Genomic DNA, 27,506 nt, shown 5'->3' with positions numbered 1-27,506 from the left:
CTGCCGTGACGTCACGCCGGGGGGGACGCTCGTGACGTCACTGCAGCGCGCCGGCAGTGCGTGTCGGCAAGATGGCGGCGCCGAGCTGGGCGGAGGCGGAGAGGCTGGAGTTCCTGAAGGAGCGGCATGTGCGCTTCTTCCAGCGCTGCCTGCAGGTGCTGCCTGAGCGATACTCGTCTCTGGAGACCAGCAGGTATTCCTCGGCACGGCTACCGCTCGTTCATGGGGCACGGGAACTGCTGTCCGCCTCAGCGGCCACAGCGAGGTGTGGGGCTGCGGTGAGGAAGGCTTCTGTAAGAGGGCAGGGGGTGTGAGGAGGTTCGGTCGGTGCTGAGAGACCCGGTGTTCGGCAGGGAAGACTTGTTGATCCTTTGTAATCTGTTCCCAGGCATGTGCCTCGTTCTTCTCATCTGCCCCGAAAGCCGATTTAAGGATAAATCACTTAAGGCTTTTGTAGCTGGGAGTCAGCGCGAAGAAGAGTCGTTAGCGTGACAGAAATCGTTTTTAAGTCTTTATTCGGTAGCGTAAGCGCTGAAATGGAAATGAAATGTGATAGCGCAGAGCATTCACCCATTCGTGACCTCGGAATGCTTTCGTTTCAATTTTAGCTCTTTGCATGAAGCAGTGCGTTATTTATGGGGCACGGGGAGATAAATAATTTGATTGTCTGTTAGAACTTGGTAACAAGCTTCACATGTAAAGGATTCTCTTATTTGTCCGGTGACATCAAACACTTTGCTCTTCATAATCCCTGGAAGTCATGCTGTGAGAAACTAAAGGGCTTTGGTGAAGCTTTCCTTTTAAATCAAGCTTCCCTTTGACTCAGAGTATACTTGGCAGGAACATGTGTTTTTTTTCTGACTGTAAGAGAACTAGCGTGGGGCGTAGCGTTGGTCTGTGTGTAATAACATGGAGCTTTATGTTCAAAAAGAGCATTATAAGTTTTGATCTCAAAGAAGCGATGCTCTGGTGTGTGAAATGTCAGCTGAGGTTTCTGTATACTTTGTCATTTGTTTTAAATAGCAGCAAGTCTAAGTGGTTTTTATAGCTCTGCCTAGGTGTGAAAGCCATTGTGATATGTTTGCTGGAATCATAGCATGAAGGGCTACATTAACCACATTAGCATGTGTAAAAATGCTGAAGACAGGAAATTTCAGGCTAGAAAAGAGGGAGCTCAAGAAGAATCGCTGCCTTCCATTGTCCAGAAAGTAGTTTCAGAGAAAGGTGGAGGTGTGGCCTTCAAAAGGGAGCACAGTGACATGACAAGGGGCCGGGAGACTAAGCTGCCTCAGGGGGAATCCTGCCTGCAGTGGAGATGGCTTTGGGGAGACTTCATTGCAGCCTCTCAGTATTTAAATAGAGCTTAGAAAAAAGATGGAGGCTGACATGTTGCACAGTCTGGAAGTGACAGGACAAAGGAGAATTATTTTCAACTAAAAGAGGGTATGCTATCTTAAATGGTAGGAGGAAATTCTTCACTAAGAGTGAGGCAAAGGCTGACCAGAGAAATTTTGGGTGTCCTATCCCTGGTGGTATTCAGGGCCAAGCTGGATAGTAGGCTGCCCGAACCAGGCAGGCATGATGGATTTGGATGATCTTTACAGCCCCTTCCACCCCAAGCTGTTCTATGGATGTAAGAAAAGTGTTCTTCCTGCTTAGAGCAGTTAATTATGAATAAGTCGCTTGGGGAAAGCAGTAGGATGTCTCTTAAAGATTTGGCCCTTTGGGGCCCCAGGTAATCTAATCTAAGGCCCTGCTTTTGGCAGAAGGTGGGACAAGTGATCTTCAGATGTCCTTGCCAGCCTAGGTGTTTCTGTTCCATGATTTACTTTGCCAAGATGATGCAGTTTGCCACAGAGTTGAAACAGGCTCTAGTTTACATGACTTCTTCCCCTGCTATAACAAATAATGCTAATGGTTATGAGAACTTCTTAGGAATTAATAACTTGACCAAACTTAAATGTGTAGCCACTAAATACCTGGCGTCAGTGTATTGTAGTGAGCATACAGTACTGAAAAAGGCCTGTTTTCTGAAAATTGGGGTTGTCAGTTTGAAGCTGTTTCAGAACACTTCAATTTTTGACTGATGAGCACAGCCAAGTTCAATCCTCTAATGAGAATAAAAATCACAACCATATCATCTCATTGGTTTTTGTTTGAACCACAGAGATGTCAACTTGCTGAACAAGTGCTACAGCTGAGAGAAGAGTCTTTTCTGTTCTTATCTCCTTCATTTCTGCATCCTTGGCAGATGAGTTTGGGAAATGCAGCTAAATTAAAGATAGTTAAAAATGTGAGATTGGCTTTGGTTGACTGCACTGCAGTGAAAACAAGTGCTCTGCCTAAACTGGTGTATGCACAGCTTTTAGATTTCATGCTGCGTGTCAGGTGAGGTGTGCTAGCAGTTATCTCTTAGCTCTGGAGCCTGTGTCTGATAATTCTCTGTGAGCTGGGACAGCACCTCACAGAGGAATAAGACACAGTATCAGATGGTTGTATGAGGAGCAGTCTGTGCACAGTGGTGCAGGATGTTCTTGCCTGTGTTATGTGGATTCCAGCATGCCGTATAGGCCACTCCTTAGCAATACTGGTACTGTTAAAACAGTCCACACTAATGAAGTCAGACTTAACTTTTTATGTTCATTTACCCAATGTATTATTATTATAATTATTATTTTTAGTCCAAACAGGGCTTATTGTTGCATCTTCTGCACCTACAGCCCTTCTGTATTTGAGCCTAGCTTAAAGCAGTTGCTTAGCCCTGGAGCTTACTGGTTTTGCTTCTCTAGAAGTAGCTTAGCTTACCTCAATTAGGCAGCGTAGTGTGAAAAGTCCACTAAATATTTGCAGTAAAAGATTATTGAACTTAGCTTTTATGAAAATCAGAAAATATCACATACAGAGTTTTCTTAGAAAATAAAACAAATACATAAAAAGTACCATTTATCTTTATTTTTAGAGTTTATTTATCTTTATTTATCTTTAGAGTTATTGTTTTTTAAATAGTGGCTTTGATTGAAGTAATAGGTTATTGTCCAGGATCAGACTTCAGGTTACACAGATCTGATTAATGGCAAAAGTTCATATAATTCTTAAAGTGTTAATCTTGCACTTTGGAAGACTGGTAGCAATCAGATGACTGAAGTAATAATTCTGTTACACACTGGAGTATCTTGGTGTGCAAACTCACTTTTTATGCTTTCTGTGATCAGAAACTTTATTAGTAGTTACACTACTAAAGAAACATGTTTTAGAACACAGGGGTTGCAAAGCAAGTTTATACTTTCATTCTGAAATGAATACTTGCAGTAATGGATCTGTGTGCTATTCTGCGTTACATGTTTTTTACTAAGACTTAGAGGTGCACGAGGGAATTTTTTGAATGGAAGGTGTTAGTAGCAAGCAAATGACAGGTTAAATAAAGCCTTTTGTGTGTAAGGCTGAGAGTCAAACTAAAATATAGCGTAGAATGATGTAACATTAGCTTAACTGTTCTTCAGATAAGTTCTGTCTACTGCTTGTGAATTGTATTCCTAAGTAAGACCAGTTCTGCAGGAGAACTAATTTGCTTAAACACTTGTGAATGAGCACACGATGACTGTAGCAGCAGGTGAGTCCACAGGCAGGAAAGTCACCCTTTGAGATTGTGCCACTGTGTTGAAAGGAATGTCTGCAGCATCATCATTTGGCTGCTGTTTTAATTATAAGCATTCTTACTGAGCTGTGTCTCGGGCTGACTCACTTCACCATTTATTATTGTTATTCTTTGCCCTACTCTTTGAGGTTCTGATGCAGAACCAGAGGTAGAGATTGAATGGCTTCAGAGACTTCTGTCTACATCTGACCTCAGAGATGGCAACTTCTGGTGGCCAAGGTGGATCAGCAGCCTGTGGGGTAACTGCAGATTATCACTTAGTTCCCTAAGGAAAGCTGGCATTAATTTGTCTGTTTTCCTAACCATGCTGAGCAGTATTTTTTGCCTGGTTAGCAGCTGTTTCACAGTCCATCAGTGTGTCTGGTAAAAGAAGAGCAAGAGTTTCTAGAAGATGCAGATGTTACTGTGAATGGCAAAATAGACATTCAGCTAATTTAAATCCGAGACAGAACTTCCAAGGTACTATTACATAAATATTTTTGCCGTCTCAAGATATAAGCTATCTCAGGTTCATACCCCAATGCTGTCCCCATGGTGCTCTGTGCCACTCATGCAGCCATTTGAGGGACAGTGCTAGGTCCCTGAAACCCAAACTCCCAGTAAGTTGATACTTAAAATGTAGCCTTGTTAACATCTATGGTGGCACACAGCAATGGAAAAAAAGGAGTTATGGGCAAGAAGGAACTGCTGCATGCTAGCTACTATGGAGTTCATTGCTGAGTTGGATATTTACATTTAACTTTCTCAATTTTAGATGCTTAATTTAATCAGTCATCTAGGCTCCTCTGTACCAAAAGACAAGAACTAAGTGCCTATGGAAGGTAATTCATTCTGAGTGCCTGTGTGTGTATTGATTGGTTACAAAGGAGCTCTTGCTGTTTAAGAGCTGGCTACCAAGCATCTGAAGTTGTGTTTGGGAGACATTAAGAGACAAGTAATTTCAAAGTTATCTTCTACGTACTGCGTACTTGTAGGATAGTTCATGTAAGAATTTGTTGAAGAGAGCCATCTCTCCGTGTGTTATCAACCTTTTTTAGTTAACATCTGAATCATCATCATTATATCGTTATAGCAGGAGGGGTGGCTTACGTGGAAAGTCTTGTTTAGACAATGAAATTGTTACAATACGAAGAGCATGATTTTGTTCAGGAGATAAATTTCATGCTGTCTGAGTTAGGCTGTATGTGTTGCACCACTCTCATAGGCTGAGAATTGTAGATAATTCTATTTCTGCTATCATTTGTTAATCTCCCCATTATATTTATGGTGGGAAGTGTAAGCCTTATCTTTTTCTTTTAGGTTGACAATTGCATTTTTCGCACTCTCTGGTCTGGATATGTTGGATTCCTTAGATGTGGTGAACAAAGATGATATAATAGAATGGATTTATTCCCTTCAGGTCCTTCCCACAGAAGACAGTGAGTGAGTTTTTAGTTTTTATTTATTGATAATAACTTATTTACTTTTGCTTTTCACCTGCGTAAATAGTGTATGACTTTAAAAATAAAAATAAAAAATAAAAAAAAGCAACAAGAAAACACAAACTTTACCTTAATAATTTCAAATAGCAATATCTAGCAATTCTTAGAAATAGACAACATCCTCTTAAAAAGCAAAGGTAGAAGTGTTTAGTTTTAACTTCTTCATGTAATTAAAAGTGAAGCTATGAAATGAATTTCAAGGTAAGACAGTATAAAATAATAATGAAGCAGCACCTTGAAGCATCTCAAAGAAATGTCTCACCTTTTCCCAAAAGAAGTGCATTTTAAATAAGCTGTATCTATAGTTATGGTTATATTGACTTACCCCAGTTGTAGCCATGCCAGAAGCAATGAGCACAAATATAGTTATTTGGAACAACTGTTGGAAAAAGGAAGATATAAGATTAAGAAGCAAAAAGGATGTGTTTTGAAATGAAAAAGCTATTTTAATTTACCTAAGATTTTGAGTAATAATGCTGCTGATGTGTCCCAGCTGTTCCTAGAGTGGAAGGTGCACAACAGCTCCAAGCTGGGGAGGGGGCTTAGAGGAAGTGGCCCTCTACAGGTGACTTGACAGGAGTTGAGAGAGGATATTTCTGGCATTTTTTCAGTGGCAGTGCAGGTGAGTGTCTAATAGCTGTAGAGGAAACTGAGAGAAGAAAGCTGTAAGTATGACACTGCTGTTTTATGATGGGAGGTACTGGCATGTTCAGTGCTGAACTGGGGATTGCTCACAGAGCAGAGATAGGTGCTCTTCTGTGAAAGTTCTTACTTTTATGAAATGAGCATGTGTAAGTCAAGGTTGCTTACAGACATTTGCAGTCATAAAGAGGTTCTCTTTCTTGTTGTGGCAACTTACAAACTGCAAGATCCACCCTGGACATCAGCTCTAATAGATTCTTTTCTTTTGTTGTATTCTGAGACAAATTAGAGAAAATTGAGGTTTTGGATCACATAATTGTTCCCATGTGAGAAGGCTCCTATTCTGTAGTGTTAGGATTATTTTTTTCCAAGGCGAACATGCTTTATTCATAGGAGTTGAACACTTTCTGTTGTGCCCTGTGCCCCTGTTTTCAGGACTATACTCTGACAGAACAGTGAAGCACGAAAAAAGATTAGAGTGGTTGCCTGGGCTTTTTTTTTTTTTTTTTTTTTTTTTCCTTTGATAGTACACCATAATTCTCATAAAGTTTGAGGGTTCTTTCCTGCCTACCCAATATCTGGGATAGTCCCGTTGTCAAAAGTCTTCTAGGAGGGTCAGTATAATTCCTGGAAACAAATACGGAGTCTAAAAATCCAGGAAAGATATGCTGTGTTGGTTTTTTGTTTTTCTTTGCCCTAGCATTTAACAAAATATGAAATTACAGGGCAGTAACTTCGGGGAAGATTCCATTGGTACAGCATTCTGTGCTTTTATATAAGTATCTTTTTTTCCCCACAGAAGACCAAGCTCCAGCTCAAAAGAAATCTAATCTTGGGCTTATTTGCTTTTGCTGATTACAATGCTTTGTGTGGTTGACCACTAATGTTTCCACATTATTCCAGTTCTGTGTTACCTGATGGATAAATACGTTATGTAAGATGTGAGTAATGTTAACGACAACAAACTGGATACTGGATGACCAAATGTTCAGAATGGAAATGTGTATTTTCTTGTAACACGTGCCTTCAGTAACATGTAGTGATTTTAGTATTTGTTCATGGGCATCCTCCAAGCAGTAGAACTTAGATTCCCTCTTCTGGCCCCTTTGGGGATGGGGGGTGGGGAGGAGAAAAATAAAAAGAAAAACGTAATCTTTGGTATGCTGCAGGGCCAAACCTTTTGATTGCAAAGAGTTTTTGTCCATCTCTAGTTAATGGCAGCTAGTTTGTTGTATCCTTTCCTAGTAACAAAGAAAAAATTCTGCTTTTAAGGAGATACTCTATTGCAGTTTCTTTGACATGCATGTCTATTGTAGCACTGTTTACTGGCAAAACATCTGCCTGCTGATAGGAAGCAGTGAGTAAACTCCTTCCTTGCTTTCCTTTATCCTCACAGCTTCTTCTTCACCTCGTTAATTGCCTCTGCTTCAATCTGCCTGTCCTCTTGTGCAGAAGAGGGATGTAAGGGAGTGGCTGAGTGGATGTTTAGGAGTATTGCAGAACTTGTAAACCAAATTCTGAGTTTTCTACTGAAAAGACCTACTTAAAATCTCACCACATACTGTGATTTTTTTTTAGTATATTTTTATGTATTGGTGTGTGATATGGCTGATGTCTAAGAAAAGCTTCAGTTAATGCATTTTTAGTCTTTTAAATCCTTACATGGAAACTAAAAGTCATTAATGCAAAATGGTAAGATCTTGAACTTGCTGACTAAGAAAGCAAATGCATTCTTTGTGAACCTGACTGAAACGTACTACGGAAAGCTAAAGTTCTGTCAGGATAAGGTATGTTCTTCTGTGGCTCTACTGCAGAAACAGTTCCTGTGGCTCTTGTGAAACAAGAGATGTGTCCAAGTGATGTTCTTCTGGTACCGTGACTAATTTCAGCTCAGATGTCTTAGAAACTGTCTCAATACCAGCGAGGAGAAGGGGTGGCGTGTCACCCATCGTAACTGAACCTCACACGGAAGCTTACTGTTGCTACACGATTGCTTGAATTTATTAATTTCTTCTATAAATATCAAAATAGATTAACATTCTCTTTGTAGATTCTGGTGATTTTACTTTTCCTTCACATGTAGCAAATGTTCTGCTTAGGTGCTTGTCTAATACGTATGTTTGTTTTGTTTGTGTGTTCGCTGCATTCACATTAAGAATTTGCTGTTTTCTTTTAGAAAGAAGTTGAAATCTTGAAAATGTGCTTTTTTTTCCTTTCTTTTTTTTTTCCTTTTCAAGGTTGATAGGGAAGGGTCTCTTACAAGCCTTATCAAAAATTAGGAATTTGGACTAAGTTGTACTTTCTGAAGTGTTAGTGAAATTTTAAAAGGATCGACAAAAGACTTCTTTAAGCTCATCAGATTTTTGTTCTGTCAGAGTTGGTTTTCCTTCTCCTAAATCAGGACCTGGACAGAATTTCAAATTTCAAAGTTTTTCTCAATGTAAGAAGCTGTAGCCTGCTATCTTGCATATTTAAAATCCATATTTAAAGTCCATTCAGCACTTCTGAAAGAATGTGAATCCAGAGCTCTGGACTCAAGTAGTCTAATTATAAACAGGCAGAAGAGACAATTCTTTGGTCATTCTCATCCCTATCTTAGCATGTAACAACAAAGGAATTTGTTTGACTCTGCTTGGAAGGTTATTTACCATGTGGAAGCATCAAAAAGGCACGCATTTATTTATGCAATAAAACAGTTGGCCAGGACTGCTAATGCCAGCCCAGCATTGAAAAAGGAATAAGACTGTGCTTTGAGAGCTGGCTTTGCTTTACTGAGAGACTGCACCCTAAGGAGGGCTGGAACATCTTTCATTTGCACTACATCGCTTCGACTGCATCAGGGAGATGAAAGTTTCCTCTTAATTTAGCTGTAATTCTTTTTTTCTTTGTGGTATGTCAAAAGTGAGGGAAAAAAAAAAAAAAAAAAAAAAAACCACTGAGAAAATGGCACTAACAATTTCCAAGGTCATCATTACATATAAGCTTTCAGATCATAGAATCACAGAATCAAAGTATAATACAGTGGCTTGGGTTGGAAGGGACCTCAAGGATCATTAAGCTTCAGCCCCCCTGCTGTAGGCAGGGCCACCATCCTCCATATCTAATACTAGATCATGTTTCTTGAGCAAAAATACAGATTTTCTTTCAAAATGATCCATTTTATTGGCTTTATTTGAAGTATATATCTGGATGTATCATGGACTGCCATTCTTAGAGATGCAGCTTTGCATTTTGCGGCACTCGCTAGTGCTTTTTTAAAAGTAATTATTTTATAGATCCAATCATGTAAGAATTGATTATGTTTATCTTTATGTGTGTATGCTGGCTGTCTCGGACTATCTAAAGCTGTAATTTCTTGGTTTGCATTTTAAAGGTGTCTAAGATGGGTAATATGAATGGGAAGAACTAATAGTAAAGTGTGCCACTCTTTTCATATAAGGTTGATCATAGAAGAAAATAACATGAGTGTATTTTCTGTAAAAAGAAAGCTCCTAGCTCTTGGAATAGGTCACCTCTGGTTATCACTTGGAGCTCTGATGTAATAAGGACTTTCTGGCCTAAATACACTTAAATCATGTGGTTTTCCTCAAGGTAAAATCTCAGCCCCTTATGTGAATATGGAGTCTTTTGGTTTGCAAAAATGGTTAAATTTATTTATTTGTGTTGTCATGTGTGAAGGCTTCTTCCATGTGTCTTTTCGCTTAGCTTGTAAGACATGCATTGACTGATGTAAAGCTTATTAAGCTGTTTATCTTTGACTATTTCAAAAAGTAGTGAAGTACGCTTAACTCTGAAAGTGAACAGTAGGTGGTACCATTTCTTACCTGCAGTTAGGCTCAGTATTTCACCTGGTGATTGGGAGCTTGAACTGATGGATCCAGCAATTTTTTACAAGGCACATAAATTATGATTAATTTTTATTAATTAGAGTATATTTCTTTAATAATTCTGTTTCTGTTACTGACTGGCTATTTGCAGCTCAAGAAAGTAATGCTAATCAAATTCTAACCTACTTCATAAGATCGGAAGTGCAAGTGGTTTTTATTGAAGTTGTAAATTTAACTTTGCAGAACGTGAGATGTTGTGCTTAAACTGAAAGACAGTGTTATTTTTTTTCCATAATTTCCTTTTGTTTTCCATTTGGTGTGCACAACTCGAGTGCACAACAGGAAGAACATGAGGTCAGCCTGGCAGTTATCTGCTTAGAAATGATCTGCTTTCACTTTCTATTTAGCAGTTCCTTGTATTAGCTCAGTACTGTATTTTTTTTAGTTCAAGGACTGCAACTATAAATTAAGCATTCATTTGCAGTCTTGAAGCTCTGAGAATAATCTGTTGTGTCCACATTCATGACAATGCATATATTTTTTTTTTCTTCGGAAGAGGGGATATAATTTCACTTTTGAGATTACACAGTAGTAAGGGCACTGGAAAGTCAAACCACTGTGTTTATTCTGTGTAAAGCCTGGAATTGGAGACTGAAAGCAACTGGTCAAACAAGATTTTAGGTCACTGACAGCAGTACGGTTTAAAATCCAACATATGAGTATTATCCATAGCGGTTTCCAGTTGATAACAGTTCGGTGGTGCAACAGAACATTGCAGAAGAGCTGAACAGCTGAAGGGACTAATGGCTTCTGATTTCCTTCAAGCAGTTTGTTTTTGATTGTGTCTTGTAACCGTCTCTCACTGTCATGTAAGAAGCCAGTCAGGGTAACTCGCCAAAAGCAACTGTGCCTGAGTTTTCACACTGCCATTCTACCTTCACAATGTATTGTCATCCATGAGAAGAATCAGCCTTTCCAGGTTGAGTTCTTCCATCTAGCAACTAGAATCTGAGTTCTGTTTGACTGCAGAGCTGTTCTAATTGTAGCGTGACTTTCTTCATAGCAGGCTGTTATATGTCATCAGGGTAAAAACTGTCTTCTGGATTAAGACTTTCCGAATTTGTGCTATTTCAAAGTGTATTTTATAGGTAAGCATACTTGACATGGGTTAGATTTTAGTGAAAAGGGGGCGTGTTAATGACAATTTCATTCACTAGGAAGTCTCTTACTTTAGAAATAGGAATTCTAGTTATCCCCTGCCAGAGTTATTCATGTTGTGTGATTTTTCAAACCATGATGCTTTTTGAGCACCGGGCTTTGGGACCTTAGAGTAGTCCTTCAGAGTAGTATTTATTGTGCATTTCAGAATCTTCTGCAACTTGGAACAGATTGAGTGTACCCTCTGCAAGATTGCTGATGACACCAAGCTGAGTGGTGCAGCTGACACAATAGAAGGAAGGAATTTTATGCAGAGGAACCTGGACAGGATTGAGAAGTGGGTCCATGAGAACCTAATGAAATTCAGTAAGGCCAGGTGTAAGGTGTTGTACTTGGGTTGGGGCAGTCCCAGATGTGTGTACAGACTGGGAAGAGAACTGACTGAGAACAGCTCAGCAGAGGAGGGTTTGGTGTTCTGGTGGGCAGAATGCTGCCAGCAGTGTGTGCTTGTAGCCCAGAAGGCCAACAGTATCTTGGGCTGCATCAGCAGGGGGGTGGCAGCAGGATGGTGGCTCTTGGTAACTGTGTGTGACAAACTGCACGTAACAGGTAGACCACATTACATAGTGAACTTCTTTAGGACTTTCAGCTTTATGTCTGTTGTTATGTAGGTCACTCTGTAAGTAACACTTCCTGTTTATTTCTGTGGAAAATACAGTAGATGAAAAGAACGCTGACTGATAGAGCAAATTCTGAACTACTAAACGCTATTTTTCAACAATCACCACCATTAGCTGTGCATTCTTACCAGTGTTGGACAAGAGCCTGCATGCCGTGCTTATTATAAATATATGTACCAGCAGAGTTGACCCAGCGTTGCCATCTGCACTGCTGAAATGTACCGCTCACTGCCTCACCATGCTGACAAACTCCGTTTGCTCTCCACAAACATTCAACAAGTGCCTGTGAGTGTCAGCACATCACACTTTTTCCCCATGAGGGAACTCATTTAGATACCTTTACTTCCATGTCAGGCAGCATGTGGTAATGCTGCTCCTTTGCAGCAACAAAATGTAAAAGAGTACTGGTGGGGAAGTTCAAGTACCAATATCCACTTCTGAAGTTGAGGGGATACAGAAATAGAAGGCATTACTTTTGGAGCAGCCAGTGTGGAAGGATGAGGGTTCTTGGATCCAAGGCTGAAGAAAAAGAAAACAGTCATGGAGAGACAACTTGAGAACACTTGAGTGCTATGGAACTACAGTAGGCACTAGAATTTTACTTTCGGATTTGAGGAGTAAAGAAAGAAAGTGTTTGCTGTGCAAAAGCTATACAGTAATTGGTTCTAAAATATATTTTTGACACACTTTGCATATTACATGCCTAGGTGTTCTGGCACATTTAAGACATCATAATGGAATCACTAATAGGGGTGTTTGGTAGTGAAAATATTCTTGCACCTGAGTTATGAATGAGGGGGAAGGAATGGCTCAAGTTAAAGAAAAATGCTGTTCACCTTGTTTTAACTGGATTGCTCTAACAGTAAAAGCAGTGCTAGCTTGAAACAGCAGATGGTGTGTTTGTCCTTGTACATGTTGTGAAGTATCATAAAACAATTCTACCTGGGAATAGAGGGTATTGACAGTCAGGAAATCAGAGGGGGGAAGATTGTATTAACTTGGTGTGTGCTTAAAGGGAAGTAAACTTTTTTGTTTTTCTTTGACTCCTGGAGGAGAATTCTCTGCTGATGTCAACAGCCATCTCCACCAAACTGGGGAGAAAAAAAAAAAAAAAAAAGAAAAAAGAAAAATCTGTTATTTTGTTATGACAATAGAATTGATTTAGCTTTTGGGGTTTTTTTGGGCTTGGTTGGTTTGTTGTTTCCTGTTTGTTATTTTTTGTGCTAATCAGAATGATAATAGACTAAAGTTGGGAACATACTGTAGGACACATGCAAATTCTGATAGTATCATAAATGATGTTGCATTAACAGATCTTGATTTTGAATAGAGAATTATGGTTAATAGTGAATGGTTCAGCAAAGCAAACTGGCTAAATATTTATTTTTTGTATCTTTTCCAGAATCAAACTTGAATCGCTGTGGTTTCAGAGGCTCTTCATATTTAGGGATGCCATTCAATCCCTCCAAGGTCAGTTACATGTGTTTGGAAAGGTGCTTTTTCAACTAGGCTGTAAGTTATCTTGTGTCTTTTTTATAAAAACAGCTGAAGAATTGTGCAATATCTAGAAAATAGGGGTTCAACTGCTGGTAATACACTGAAACATTTGCAGTGCCTTTAAGAGTCATGCAGTACTACTAAAATGGTGATACTTGTATTTCAGAGGCTGTGAAGAAGCTAAAGTAAAAGTTGGGTTTTGGTCAGAAAAGCAGAGAATACTTTTCTTTTTCTAGACAAGTTTTCTTACGCTTTACAGATCAGAAAAGCAAAGAATGCTTTTCTGCATTTTCTCCTTTTCTTATATGTAATGCATACAAAAGTTTCTCTAGGTATCAGCTATCAGGTAGAGAAGGGTAGAAAAAGTCAACACTGGCTGTGAAGCAACTGGTACCTGCTGCTCTTTTGCTCATAGCATCCCCACATCAGATGGATCTTCTGATATGCCTGGCAAAACAGGCAGCTGCTTAACACCTTCTGTGTCGACAACAGCTATTCCAAGGGCCCATTGATATCCTTTGGGATCCTTGAAATATCCCCTTCTGAGGTAACCGATACCACGTATGCATGGGAGCCCCTGGGCCAGTCACAGCCGGGTGCTTTTGCCAGTCTTTACCAGCGAGGCTTATATTTCTGTGGTTCTGATATGCCAGGCCATCAAATCCACACAGTCCAATGCACTCTGTTATCCCTTTCCCCACACTGGCTGGGGCAGGGCCCCTCTATTTGTTACCTCTGTTGGTCTTATAGCTATTACTGTGTCCTGCAGCAAGTGAAGCTAACATCTTTTGGGGGAAGTTTGCCTTGGTGGCTGATCTGCCTTGCAATTCTTTTACCCGTGCTTCAAGTGCAGGAGAGGGTTTTTTATGCTACTTCTTCATATCTTCTCCCTGGTCACGTACGTAAGTCTTTCAGGTGTTCAGGAGTAAAGACTGAGTGAAATGATAAGTCGTACATTTAGGGAAACTGACAACGTGATCAGATGAGCATTCAAAAAATGCATGAAGGATTCAAGGGAGAGACTGGGAGCCTGCTTAAAAATCCCAAGTTCTGTAAAATTAGCAGCTCCCTCTGCATACAGCTGTGAAAGAGAAAATGCAGTCATTTGTTTGTCTTTACAGAAGTGAGACAGCAGTGCTCAGGGTTTACAAACATCACAGAGTATCAGCAGTCTGACTGGACTTTCAAGGTCAGGTCTTCAGTGAGCACCTGCAAAAGGGATAAACTTTCCCAACAAAGCTAACGAAGCTCTCTGAGAGCAGACAGCGTGATTTGTTCTAAAGAGATAAAAAAGCAGCTTTTGCCCACATTCCCCACCAAGAATGTCAACAGTTTATGGGCTGGTTTGGTCCTGTATCCCAAGTCATTGATGAAAGCACTTAACAGATCTGGCACTAGAATGGAGCCCTGTGGAACCCCACTGGTGACTACCTGCCAGCCTGATACAAGCACATTTGCCCCCACTCTAGCCCCTTTGTGCCTGATCTGCCAGCCAGTTGTTAGCTCATTGCTTAATGATTTTGTCTATCTGTATGTTGGATGTTTTGTTCAGAATTATACTGTTCTATTTGTTGTGTTTTTACTGTGGTATAGCAGTGTTACAGAATGAATAAAGACATAACTTTACCAGACTGAGATCCTAAAAATGCTCAGTCCCATTTTGTCAAAGGCTTGAGTCAGTGTCATGCATTGTAGCATATGAACCAATGCATCTGTTTTATAACCTTTTTCAAGTCCTCCCTAGTGCATAAAGCTGGACAGATGAGTTCTGCATATAATTCTGACATCTTGCATAGCTTTCTAAAGACAGAAATCCAGAAATGCCAAATGACATTATCCATGAGAGGCTAGTATTGTTTTTAGTATTTTTGAAGCTTAATAATGCTAACTTGGAATAGAGCGATTGTGCCTCAGTCTTTAACATTCTCCTTTCAGGTAATTTATTGCAGACTGTTCTTATCTCATAATATGATAACCAGTCTGTAGAGGGAACAAAGGGATGGAATCGTGTAGTCTGTGGAAATCAGTTACAAGTTTGTTTATTTTCTCTAGAAAAGCCTTTCCAGATAGTTGTGCTTTCTATTAAAGCACTGGGATCTCTGTTGATTAAACCTTGTTATTGCATCTGCGTTAAAGGAAGCAGATTTGGTTGACATGTTGGCATACAAAGGTTTGAAGGATTTTCAGTACTGTTGGCTGAAAGTGTTCAGAAATGACTCAGAGAATAAACAAGTTGTGTGATGTTCAGTTATGTTTAAGGCCTTGTCTTTTTTCTTATGTTCGTTATCTTAAATACTAGCATTTTGGACTTCGTTGGCAGTTGTTTATTTATTACGTGCCACTATCGTGGTGTCATCTTTGAACTCTGGGAAGCTGCCAGGTCTCTCTTAGAACTATGAACCTTACAAGGTAGTATAAAAGAATCAAAGCATACAATAGATTCTCTCAACTTTGCTGAATGTTTTCAGGATAGCTCTTCTGGTTGTTTAGTTGTTTTAACTTCCTTTCTGTTTTCAGCTGTTATTCTTTCAGTGGTGTCTGCAACTCTTTGCACTGGGAAGAAAAATAAAACAAAGATTTGACCAACTCACAGAACTGTCTTAAAAATCCCTGACAGTCTTAACTCAAAAAGCCACTTTTTAAGAAGGGCACTTTTTTCTCTGCATTTAAACAGGAATCATTTAGATTTTTCTTACTGAGGTGGCTGTGGGTTCTGTGTTCTCTCAGCTTTGGTGTTATGGAGGTTAAACAAACTTGAAAATGAGGGCTAACAGTCTCTTTACAGATTCAGATGGGTATAGATCTTTTCAAACTTAAAATGTTATGTGTCAGTTTTAGGGTCCAGATTGAAAGCCAGTACCTGGAACTGCTTATAACGTTGAGGTAAATAACATACACTTTCGCTTGGAGAAAAACAAAAAAAGATCTGTTTTGTGTTCTTGACACAGTCTTGCATTTTCTCCAGGCTGAAATGATCCATATTTATAACACTGATGTCAAGTGAGAAAAAACCTTCTTGAAAAGTCAGACTGCCTCTGTAGGAATGTTTTGTAGCACTTCTTACACCCTTCAGAAAGATCTTGCCTGTGCTTTCACAGCAGAGAATCAGCCTTAACTCATGGTCACCAGTAGTTTAAATAGCTGTTCTGGTTGATGTGCTGTAGAACCTGATTGTGTCAGTGAACCAGATCTGAATGTTTGAAAGCTTTGCATCACCTTGCATTTTTGAGTGTTAATTTTAAGGGAGACTTTGTATTGCAGAGACCGTGACGGTAACTCATATAGAGCAGGACTGTTTTTCTCCACTCTAAGAGCCAAGTTAGCATTTCCAGTGCATCCTAAAACCTGCAGTTATCACAAAACCTGAGTTTGTAGACAACCTGATTGTTCTCCTGTTGTTGTCTTCTCATTGTGTGTCTGCATGAGCATTTTAATTCAGGTCAGCAGAGAACATAACTATGCTTCAGTATGCTTCCTCCACAGGAGTAATACTGAACTCCTTTAGAATGAAAGCTGACTTGCAAAAACATCCCAGGTGCACTTAGTACTCCAAGGAGCCATGCTACAGCTGACCTAAATTCTGCAGTGCGTATGATGTGGAATAAAAAATAAAAGATAGTCCTGTTCTGAAGTACTATTAGATTTAAAGGTAGCCATGTAACCTACTGGCATCTGTTTTTGAGAAAAAGTCAAGTCAGAATATCTTCAGAGTAAAGTTGCACTTTTTCACAGATGTGTTGCTGTTCAATTATTCCAGATGTCAGCACTGCTGTGGAGCACTGCTCAGTTAACACTGATTTGCAGGCTCTGTACCCTGTGTGAAATGAACAAAGGGATCTTCTGCACATCCCCTATCCCATGTTATTCTAAGTAAGGAGAAATTAATTGTTCCTCTCATTGCAATTTGGCTTCAATTATACAGATGTTTAAAAGCTTAGTTTTCTTTGTAGTTACCGACTGGAACTGCTAGGGCATATTCTGGCAGTCAGTCCTAATGGCAAAGAACCCTTCAGAATGTTTCTCATCTGCTGCCATGTGTCTCATTTTGTTTGGCAAAATTTGAGCAGTTTTAACTACAGAACTGGAACACTAAGAATCCTTTCCATTTCAGAGCTGGTCCAGGTTTGGGTTTTTGGATTAGATACCGCCTTTGTGTAGAAGTAAATTTATCAGCCGCTTTAAACTGAAAACTTGTTTTGTGTCAAAGCAAGTTTGTATCACCCTGTATGCCGGGATTTTTGGAGCAGGTTTTCATAGTCGAAATAAGGTAATGCATCACAGATATTGGCCTCCTAATAATGCACATTTTATAGGGAAGATGTTCTGAAAAGAAGGTTTAGGGTTCTTTTAGATTTAGAATGCCTAAATAGGTTCCTTCTGGGTACAAAGGAGGGCAGATCCAGTCTCTTTTCAGTGGTGTCCAGTGCAATGATAAGAGGCATTATTGCAGAATGAACAAGCTTAAGTACCCCAAAGCATCTTGTTGCTGGTGGTTTGTGTTGTCATGCAGTGGTGCAATTCAGGATGTGCTTACATCACTGGCAAAAATCAAGACTGTAGCCCAGCTGTGTTGTTGTCTTCTGTCCCTCATTTTGTGATTTATACTGTCGTCATTTAGCTTTCATTTAAGCTTCTCAATTGACTTTATTTGCTCTTTAAATACTTTGCTTAAGCTCTGATTATTGTTTTAAAGTAGAGATGAAAACAAGTGAGGTGCTAATCTGATGACAGAGATTGCAGGTAATCCCCTGCACTGCTTTCTTCTTGTATATTAGATTCTAAAATCTGTGTGGAGAGAACCTCCAGAGGTTTGGCTCTTTAATAGTTTACCCAACTGCAAGGTAGCCAACATCCAGTGGTGTGCCAAGATAAACTTTGATGTAGTTTATATGCTTCACTGTTGCATAAATGTCAGCCTTTGCAAAGATCTCTTCTGAACTTTCATACTAACCTATTGACAAAGGTAGCAGAACTGTGCAGTAGCCTGATTTAACATAGAAGAGTTGAAGGGAATGCCTCCAGCTTAAGCCTAATCAATGAAGAGAAGTTAACTGTCTACCTCTTTTTCTTTCTTCTTTTTTTTGTTTTTCATTTGGATGCCTGACAAAAGATGTGACAGTGTTTCATTCAGCCTTTTATTTCTTGCTCTTTTTTTTCCTTCTAGGGTTCAGATGTATCCCATCCCTATGATAGTGGGCACATAGCAATGACTTACACAGGTCTGTCGTGCTTGGTTATTCTTGGAGATGATTTAAGCAGAGTAAATAAAGATGCCTTATTGGCAGGACTGAGAGCTCTCCAGCTGGAGGATGGAAGGTAAAATGCATATTTTACAACTCTTTGGAAGGCTGATATAAAACCTAGATGTAGAGTGAGGTATTAAAATCATGATTCTTGGAAAATTGCAAGGTTTTCTTCCCATTATTAGGCATTTTGGTGGAGGTCAGTAAGAACACCTGATAGTGTATAAGACCAAACAGTATTTTGTGTCTAGATTAATTTTTCATACTTAACTCTATGAGGCTTGCTTACAACTATGGATATTTATTACAGAAAAGTTAATTGATCATAGAAATGGGGTATTTTATGCTGTATCTTTCATGTAGGTGAGGTTTTCAGTATTCATATTCTCTGTTTTGTTTTTGCACTGACATGGAGCACTGTTAAGATTATGTTTGCTCTGCTTTGTGGAGTGGTGAACTTGATTCAGGTTTGAGAGATTCAGAATAACAATATATAGGATGAATTAAGCTACATTTTAATTATAAATGGGAGAGTATAATATTGCTAAATTTTATTTTGAGATACATCCTTTTTACGTGCACATTTTTAATAGACCATATCTACCGCTTAATCTACATCTGGTTGCTTTTATATTTTGAACAGTAGCAGGTGCTAATGCAGACTGAAGTAGGTAGATAATGAAAACTTATGCTAGGAGACATGATCTGTTCCTGCTGAGAAATTTTACTGAATATCATTTTTGAAAGAATATTTAAGAAGTGCAGAATTATAGAAATCTTGTTTGTAATGGAACTGTTTTAATTCACAGTGAAACCACTACTTCTAGAGCGGCTCTCATTTATTTACAGATACAGCTATATAGTTGTATATGTGTACACATCTCTGTTTTTTGGTCTGTAATATCCAGCAGTTTCTTCAAACACCTGGAGACACCTGTTCCATTGCTCTAAACACTTCTAATATAGATATTGGAGCGTTTCTGTTGTTGAAGTATGTCTGAAAGGCAGAGTGATGGGTGAGGTTCTTTGCCTGTCTCTGGCGTAGAAGTGTTGGGTAGGCATCAACTTCTAGTGTAATTCACACTTTGATACCTATGAAAAACACTTTTAGTGTTCCAAAGAGAAAGGTTGTGCAAAGGCACTGAGTATGTTGCCCAGATTGAACATCAAGTAAGCTGAGTGATGGAAAGAATTTTTCTGGGTGTTAATCTACTGTAAGTATGCTAGGGTCAGGTTTAGTTTCTTATCTTTTACTAATAAAAGGTTTGTAACTATTACAAAGTACTCATTTAAATGTATGTGTGTATTTGCTTTTCTGCCCGCCCTTTGCTGAATGTGGTTTAAAGTATTTGGATAACCTTCAGTGCACTTGTTACCAAAGTATGGGATGAAGTTATGCCACAACACTTGGACATCTTAAGAAGTGTCCGAGTTCTACAGAACCATATCCAAATCTTTGCCATATCCATAAAGCAACAGCGTTCATCCCCATCTGAGCTGCAGAGGAGATGGCCTGACACCACTGGGCTTACTAGAGGAGAATGTACCTCCTAAAGGCAGCCTACTCGTGTAGGCTGTTAAGATTTCTAGAAAGGAAAAGAATTCTGCCAAGGACAGTAAGTGTTAGGATAGAAACCTACACATCAGTATGGATGTAATGGGTGAAAGAATGTTAAAATGTTTGCTTGGTTAAATGAAGAGCAGTGTCACTGCTGGAAGTAGAGTTATACAAGCCTTTAAATGTTAATAGTTGTCTTCCTTTTGTTCAGCTTAGCTAAAAATTCATCTTCTGGAATGAAAATCGGGTGTATTTTTTTTATTACAGTTGTATGTGTGCTGTAAGCAGACATAGGTAACTGTGTTGGAAAGGAAAAACTATTCAGTTCCGCAATGCTTTTTGTAGTTTCTGGTGTAAAAAGCAACACAGCACTAATGAGATGAAACTTTCTTTACAGTTTCTGTGCAGTGCTAGAAGGCAGTGAGAATGACATGAGGTTTGTGTACTGTGCTTCCTGCATCTGCTACATGCTTGATAACTGGTCGGGCATGGATATGAAAAAAGCTATAGACTACATTAGAAGAAGTATGGTGAGTATTCTCAGAAGAGTTCTTTTGGTAGAGATACTGAAATAATTTTTAAGTATCGTATTTTGTTTTTTTCATATATAATAGCATAGTCTGAAAATGCATGTATATAAATCTGTAATATAATTTAATTATGGTGTAATAGCTATTTGTGTAACTGTTAGAGTAGAAGTTTAGAGTGTGGAGTAAGAACTGTACTCAATTGTGTTTATGCATTTTGTGAGGTTAGTATTTTATTATGCAGCTTTCACATTATGGTAACCTACAGCCTCTGTCTTGTTTTTTTTCTCCAGAGCTAAATGCTTTGGAATGCATTAAGCAAACAGCCTCCTCTTACAGTCACTGTGTGTAGTATTAATTAGCTTTAGCAGTATAGTTTTGCAATTCGAGTTGCCTTTGTTCAGCAATTAGTGAGCCTCTGGGGCAATAAAGCATATTTAGATTGCCATTGCTACAGGCACTGCAAAGAGTTTGAAGTAACTTTATGCTGTGTTTTAACATTCAGCTGTTGGTAGTTATTGTTTAAAGTTGACTGGTTCATACTCTGGAAGGTCAAGTTGCAGTTTGAGGCTGTCTGTCAAGTTTTAGTCCTTCTAGCTCATTAAACTAGCAACAGCTACTCAAAAACTAAGAAATACAGTTTTAACGTGTGCTGCTTCTGCATCTACTTCTGCTGCTTCTGTCCTCCCCAAAGGGATCTTTTTCAATGGATCTGCAAAAGAATTCTTAGGTTAAACCTAAAGAGTGCTAAATTTTCTTCAGCTGTGACTGTAGGAATCAGCAGTGCTCTGTCAAGATGTTCTGCATCTCCTGGCCTTTGCTAAACATTCTGAAGAAAACATGAGAAATCTGTAGTTGGAACTTGACCAAAAAAAAAAGTAACCCATTTAATCAGGACATGAACCAATCGTCAATTGGCCTGTAGGAGAGGTCTAATTTAACTTTGAAAGTTAAACATAAAATGTCGAATAATTTAAAAACCCTCTAAAAATTCAGGTGTTTATCCAGTGACAGTTTATTGCTTGTTGTATGAACACTTGTAAAATGAAAAGGCTTCAAGAGCTTTTTGGTTAAATACAGACTTCATTTATGCACTTGATTTTGATTGGAAATATCTATTTACTCTTTTTATAAAGAGGAAAAGGTGATGTTGTTTTTTGTTATTTAATGATTATCTGCATTACATGCTTTACCTTTTTCAACAAAGAAGTGTTTCTTCATTTCAGACCTTTAACGTACATTGTAACTAAAATAACCTCAAGTCTTAAAAGCTGTCTTTATTGAGCTGAAACCTTAGTTAACTGTCTTGTGCTAAGAGGTTTTTGAGGCATTTAACTGCTTTTGAATGGTAGTTATAGTCTGGTGATGGTTTTGTTAGTAAACTGAGGAATTGCAATATCCTTAAAAGTAATTTGACTCTTAAGTAACCGCTTCATTACAATCTTTTCTTCAGTCTTATGATAATGGCCTGGCACAAGGAGCAGGACTGGAATCTCATGGTAAGAATGTCAAAATGTTTTACACCTCTTTTTAAAACTGGAATTGAGAATTCCTGTAAGAAACTCAGGTTATATCATGCCTTTATTTCTTTTCTGCTTTTGAAGAAGTGGAATAAAGAGGAGCAAATAAAAAACATGCCTCAGAATGCTGTCCTTCTTCCCTTCGTTTCTGCTTACTCTCAGACCAGATGGGCTCTTCCTATACCAGCTTCATTATTTTTCACCTGAAGAACCTTGAAAGATGTTGCCCATATTTCTCTTGTCTTGCTGACAGAGCAAACCTTTTCTGCATGTACTGTTGTGACTCTGTGGATTTACCAGCCAGAGATTTTATTGCATTGCACTTGATAATCTCCAGTTTCAGCAGTTATTAGTAAAACCCAGAAACATTTCCTGTGACAGATTGTGGCCCCAACCCTTAAAGTGACATTTAAAACAGATGGTAGCTGTGAAGATAGGAATTTCCAAGAGACTGATATTTTTAAGCAGAGAAGTTTTCTGTGCGATGAAGTAGTTACCTCTTCCTGATAAATAATTGTGTAACTGTGGAGTAGCTGGGATTTTCTGACACCAAAGCAATGTAAGCAACATTGGGCCCCAAATCTTACATCAGTAGTTTGTGTATGTTGTTTCCCAGGCTGTAATTTTGTCATTACAGATAACAGACTCAGAGGACTGTGATACACAAATAACATGAGTTTCCTTTCTAATTTCTTGCTTTCTGATTCCTTAGAAACATAACTTGTATTGGTTACCACCGTGAGATTCCATCAGTCTTTTCATTGTACTAACAGTGGGGTTTTTTGTTGTTGTTTTTTCAGTATATATGGGGCTTTCTGCTCATCATCAGACAGTTCTGTTTTTCTTCTCTTAGGGATTGTATCTGACACTGCTTTTGGCATCTCTGCTTCAGTCTGATTGCTAACTTCCCAATAGCTTTTCTTCTGTAAGTTTAATGTGAAAAAAAAAATGTTTTCTGTTGCATTACCATTTACTTGTTTTGAACTGCTGTGTAATGCGAATTGCACAGCACTGAGAGTCCCTCCAGCTTTAAGAAAATGGATTCAGGCTTATGTGAGCAGTATTCTTTTTTTTCTGTGGTGTTTCTTTCTCCTTCAGTATGTATGATGAACTGAAGTGTTTTTATTTGTTTAGGTTTTAGACTTCCATGCGCTTCTAGACTTTCATTCTTTCATACTTTCAGAATCCATTGATTTAAGTTTTACTACTGGTTGTAGTTCTACAAGTTCTAATTGCTGCTTAGTTCTCATTGAGATTATACAGGCTTCTGTGAAAGTTTCTCTATCTAAACACTGCAACAACTGTTTCTTCACAGGTGGCTCTACATTTTGTGGTATTGCATCACTGTGCTTGATGGGTAAACTGGAGGAAGTTTTCTCAGAAAAAGAACTAAGTAGAATAGGAAGGTGGTGTGTAATGAGACAACAGAATGGCTACCATGGACGACCCAACAAACCTGTAGACACTTGCTATTCCTTTTGGGTGGGAGCAACACTGAAGGTAGTGTACAAAGCAAATAAAGGGTAATCATGAAATTGTTCTGATTTCATAGAATAATTAAGGTTGGAAAAGACTTCTGAGATCATGAAGTCTAGCCATCAGCCCATAACCTCCATACCCACTAAACCATGTCCCTAAGTACCACATCTACATGTTTTTCAAATGCCTCAAGGAATGATAACTCCACTCCTTCACTGAGCAGCCTGTTCCAATATTGTTTCTTTCTGCCAGACTGTGGAGGGATGGGGTCAGGAAGGCCAAGGCCCAGCTAGAGCTGGACTTGGGAAGGAGTGCAATGAAGAGCAAGAGAGGTTTCTATAGGTACATCAAGCAGAAAAGGAAAGTCCAAGAAGGCATATTGCCAGTAGAGAGCAATAGGCAGGCTGGTAACAACAGACAAAGAGAAGGCTTATGTACTCAACAACATTTTTGCTTCAGTCTCTGTTGGCAGATACTCTTCACGCACCCCTTGAGCAGGCAGTTTGGAAGGGGAACATTGGGGAGCGATGTGCCTCCCATTGGAAACAAAAATCAGGTTCATGACCACCTGAGGAACCTGAACATTGAAAAGCCTGGGTGTCCCAACAAGATGCATCTCAGAATCCTGAGAGGATTGGCTGATGTGGTCATCAAGCCACTCTTAATATTTGAAACGTCACAGCAGTCAGGAGAAGTCCCTGGTAACTGGAAAAAAGGTACAGGTGCCTGTTCATCCCCATGATGGAGAGGATGCCATCCAGAAGGACCTAGATGGGGTTGAGCAGAGAGCCCAGGAGAACATTATGAGGTTCAAATTATGAGGTTCAACAAAGCCAAATGCAACATCTTGCACTTGGTGTTAGACAACAGCTACTGTCAATACAAGCTATAAAGAGATATGTAAGAGACTATAAAGGATAGAATACAACCCTCCCAAAAAGGACTTGGGGATACTGGTGGATGGGAAGCTGGACATGAGCTAGCACTGTGCCCTCACAGCCCAGGAAGCCAACCATATCCCGGGCTGCATCAAAAGAATCATGGTCAGATGGGTGAGGTGATTCTGCCCCTTTGCTCTGCATCCAGATATGGAATCCTCAGTACAGCACAGACATGGACCTATTAGAGCATGTCCAGAGAAGGGCCACAAAAATGATCCAAGGGATGGAACATCTCCCCTAAGAGGACAGGCTGAGAGAGCTGGGGCTGTGTGGGATGGGGAAGAGAAGGTGACATGAAAGTGGCCTTTCAGTATCTTAAGGGGAGGCTGTAAGAAAGAAGGGGACAGACTCTTTAGCAGGGTCTGTTGTGATAAGACAGGGAGAAATTATTTCAAACTAAAAGAAGGAGATAAAAGATTGGATGTAAGGAAAAAAAATTATTTTACAACAATGGTAGCACTGGAACAGGTTGCCCAGAGATGTGGTGGATGCCCCATCCTTGGAGAGACTCAGAGTAAGGCTGGATGGAGCAACCTGGTCTTCCTGTAGATGTCCTTGTTTGTTGGAGGGGAGTTGGACTAGATGACCTTTAAAGGTCCCTTCCAACTCAAACAATTCTGTGATGGTTCTGTGATGCTGTTGGCCTTCTTGGCCAACACTGCTGGCTCATGTTCTGCCAGCTGTTGACAAGCATCTCCATTTCCTTATCCTTAAACATGATATAATTTCTTTGTGATGAGGAGTTTCATTTGTGGCATGAGTACATAAATGCACATAGATCTGTAAAGATCTTTCATCTTGCAAACAGGCTTACCAAGTTAATGCTATATTGCCCTACATATCTCCTTAAATAGGCACAGTATTTTAATATGAATAATACTCTTAGGTTTGGTGTCTTACTGTCTAACTTCGTTTCAGCTCTTGAACTTATTCCAATACACAAATTTTGAGAAAAACAGAAACTACATCCTCTCAACTCAAGATCGCCTTGTTGGTGGATTTGCCAAGTGGCCAGACAGCCATCCAGGTAAATTTCCTTTTTGAAACCATGATGAGCGTGTTTAAAGCTGAAAGTACATTCCAGCAGTCAGACATCTGAGGGGTGTAAGGGAAGATTTTTTTCTCCAGTCTACTTCAAAAACTATATTGAGAAAGAAAGAAAGAAAATAAGAATTATAATGAGATTTTCATGATTTAAAGGGAAAGCTAACCACAGCTGATTTAAAAGATATCCCGTGCAGTACAATATCATGTTCAGCCATGTGTGCTGTTTAGCTGCTTACGCAGTTCCAAGTGCTAGAACACATAGTTGAAACATTTGATTTTGTTTTTACTATTTCAGACTTAGGCGTAAATTGCGCCTAGATTTAATAAACTTTTATGTTAGTACATATAATGCTGCATGACCCTGGGCAGTTGTGCAGCAACTCTTGTGCATCTCAGTTGTTTTCTGTAAACGATAAATAGCACAAAAGAACTGGAAGCCAGTGTGAATTAGTATTGTTGCAGGAGGAGGATGAAATGATTTAACACTGTTCAAACAAGAGAGCAGAATGATGAAAATGAGTGCATAAATTGCTGAAGTAATGAAGTAAAGCACTGAGGTGAGGTTTGCTCTGTAGAAGTATTGATTTGCCTAGCACCACGCTCTGTTGTTACACAGTATAGTAACTTTGGCCGAGCAGCTGCAAAGCTTCCTGATGTTTTGTTTACTTGCGAGTTGCTTATGAAACAGAGCACTTAGACTGAATGTATTTCAGCCTTGAAAAGCATTGATCCTTTGTAGCTTGACACAGATGAGTACACAGCCTTCAGACACAGACTTGGTAGGACTAACAAGTATTAAGTTGTTAGGGATTTGCACAACTGTTGGGCTTTGTGATTAAACCCACCAAACAGCCACATGCAGCTGTTAGCTTTCTATATGGTTTTTAGTGCAGCTGTCCACAGGGCTTAATATTCTGCACCTCCTGAAGCCAGGTTCTCCCTGTCTAACATACTCAACTGCACGGTCAGTTATCCAGCCACTTCCTTAGTTTCTGTCTTAAGGGTATTTCTTATGAAGATCGGTAAAGTGATTTATATATTCAATATATTTATATATGTATTTAAATATCCTGTATTTTACATTTCTAAGTCTTGCTGTTTGACAGCTTCTGCTGCTTTTGATGTTTTTTAGTCAGCAGTCCACTATGCAGTCAGTCAAAAAGCTCTGTCGTGTTCAGGAACGAATGTTTGCTCTGGTGAAGGAAACTATTTCTATTCCTTCAAATTCACCTGTTTTTTGGTCTAAGCGATAGGAAGAAACTAAGTAGTGGGCAAAAATTGCTCTAAAATAAACCATCCCCACCTTAGAGATTGTATAGCATGAGTTCATGCTGGAGGGTTGGAGCAGAAATTGTTTCTGACATCAAATCTCACATGTAGAACGCAGCACCTGTATGTTTTCCTTGTCTGTGATTATTCAGGGGGGCTGAATTCCAGGAACACTTGACCGCTACAACCAGAAAGGCACATGATTTTATACTTTGTTTTTTGTCCTGCTCTCAGATGCTTTGCATGCCTACTTTGGGATCTGCGGCTTGTCGTTAATTGGAGAAGCTGGTATCTGTAAAGTTCACCCTGCCCTGAATGTAAGCACAAGAACCTCCGAGCGCCTTCACCACCTTCACCAGATGTGGAAAACAAGGACTCTAAGCAGCATTCAGACGACATGCACATCGCTACGCGACTGACTTAGACTCAGATTTAGTTCTGGTAGCATAATTGTAGCCCAAGGTTAAAAGCCATGTATAACCAATGTGCTCTTTTAAGTGCTGGAGTCATGCAATCAGATCCGTGTTGCTGGCATCGCTTTGATAAGGGAATTGCCTTCAGTGGGTTATTCTGCATTGTGGGGTGGGGGGGAAAAAAGGAGATATTTTGATGACATATGAGTTTGTCACCGCAGACTGTAAGTGGCTCTTCAAATGGCTTTATGTCTAAGAAATTCCTTGAGGCAATTAGGATTCATTTTTATTTTGTTTTTTAAAACTTGTGCATACTGTGTCAAAATATATAATAGGAAAGTATTTTCAAAATCTGTTTACATATCATACAGTATAGCACAAAACCTTGGGGATCTTTTTGATTTTAGCGTCTTACATATTTTTGGGTAGAGAACCTCCCATATTAAATCTCAGTTAAAAGTTACCTTTTACTGTCTACTTTCAGATTCCATAAACTTTGTTAAAAAAATAAAATAAAATAAAAAATAAAAATCAAATAAATGCAAATAAAATTATTTTATTCAATATTC

At 39.2% G+C, this 27,506-nt stretch overlaps 1 protein-coding gene across 1 annotated transcript; it reads left to right on the top strand.

Annotated features, from left to right (window-relative positions):
* The first annotated feature begins 37 nt into the window (after positions 1-37).
* PGGT1B (protein geranylgeranyltransferase type I subunit beta) lies at positions 38-27,506 on the top strand. Its single transcript, XM_015850022.2, is given in 10 exon segments — positions 38-193; positions 4,955-5,073; positions 12,846-12,913; positions 18,105-18,256; positions 20,139-20,271; positions 21,722-21,767; positions 23,104-23,288; positions 25,127-25,235; positions 26,759-26,890; positions 26,893-27,506. Coding segments are annotated over 10 exon segments (1,122 nt in total). The 5' UTR covers positions 38-71; the 3' UTR covers positions 26,949-27,506.

This window comes from Coturnix japonica, chromosome Z (genome assembly GCF_001577835.2).
Source record: "Coturnix japonica isolate 7356 chromosome Z, Coturnix japonica 2.1, whole genome shotgun sequence".
Taxonomy (NCBI): Eukaryota; Metazoa; Chordata; class Aves; order Galliformes; family Phasianidae; genus Coturnix; species Coturnix japonica.
This window is presented reverse-complemented; position numbering and strand designations above follow the sequence as displayed.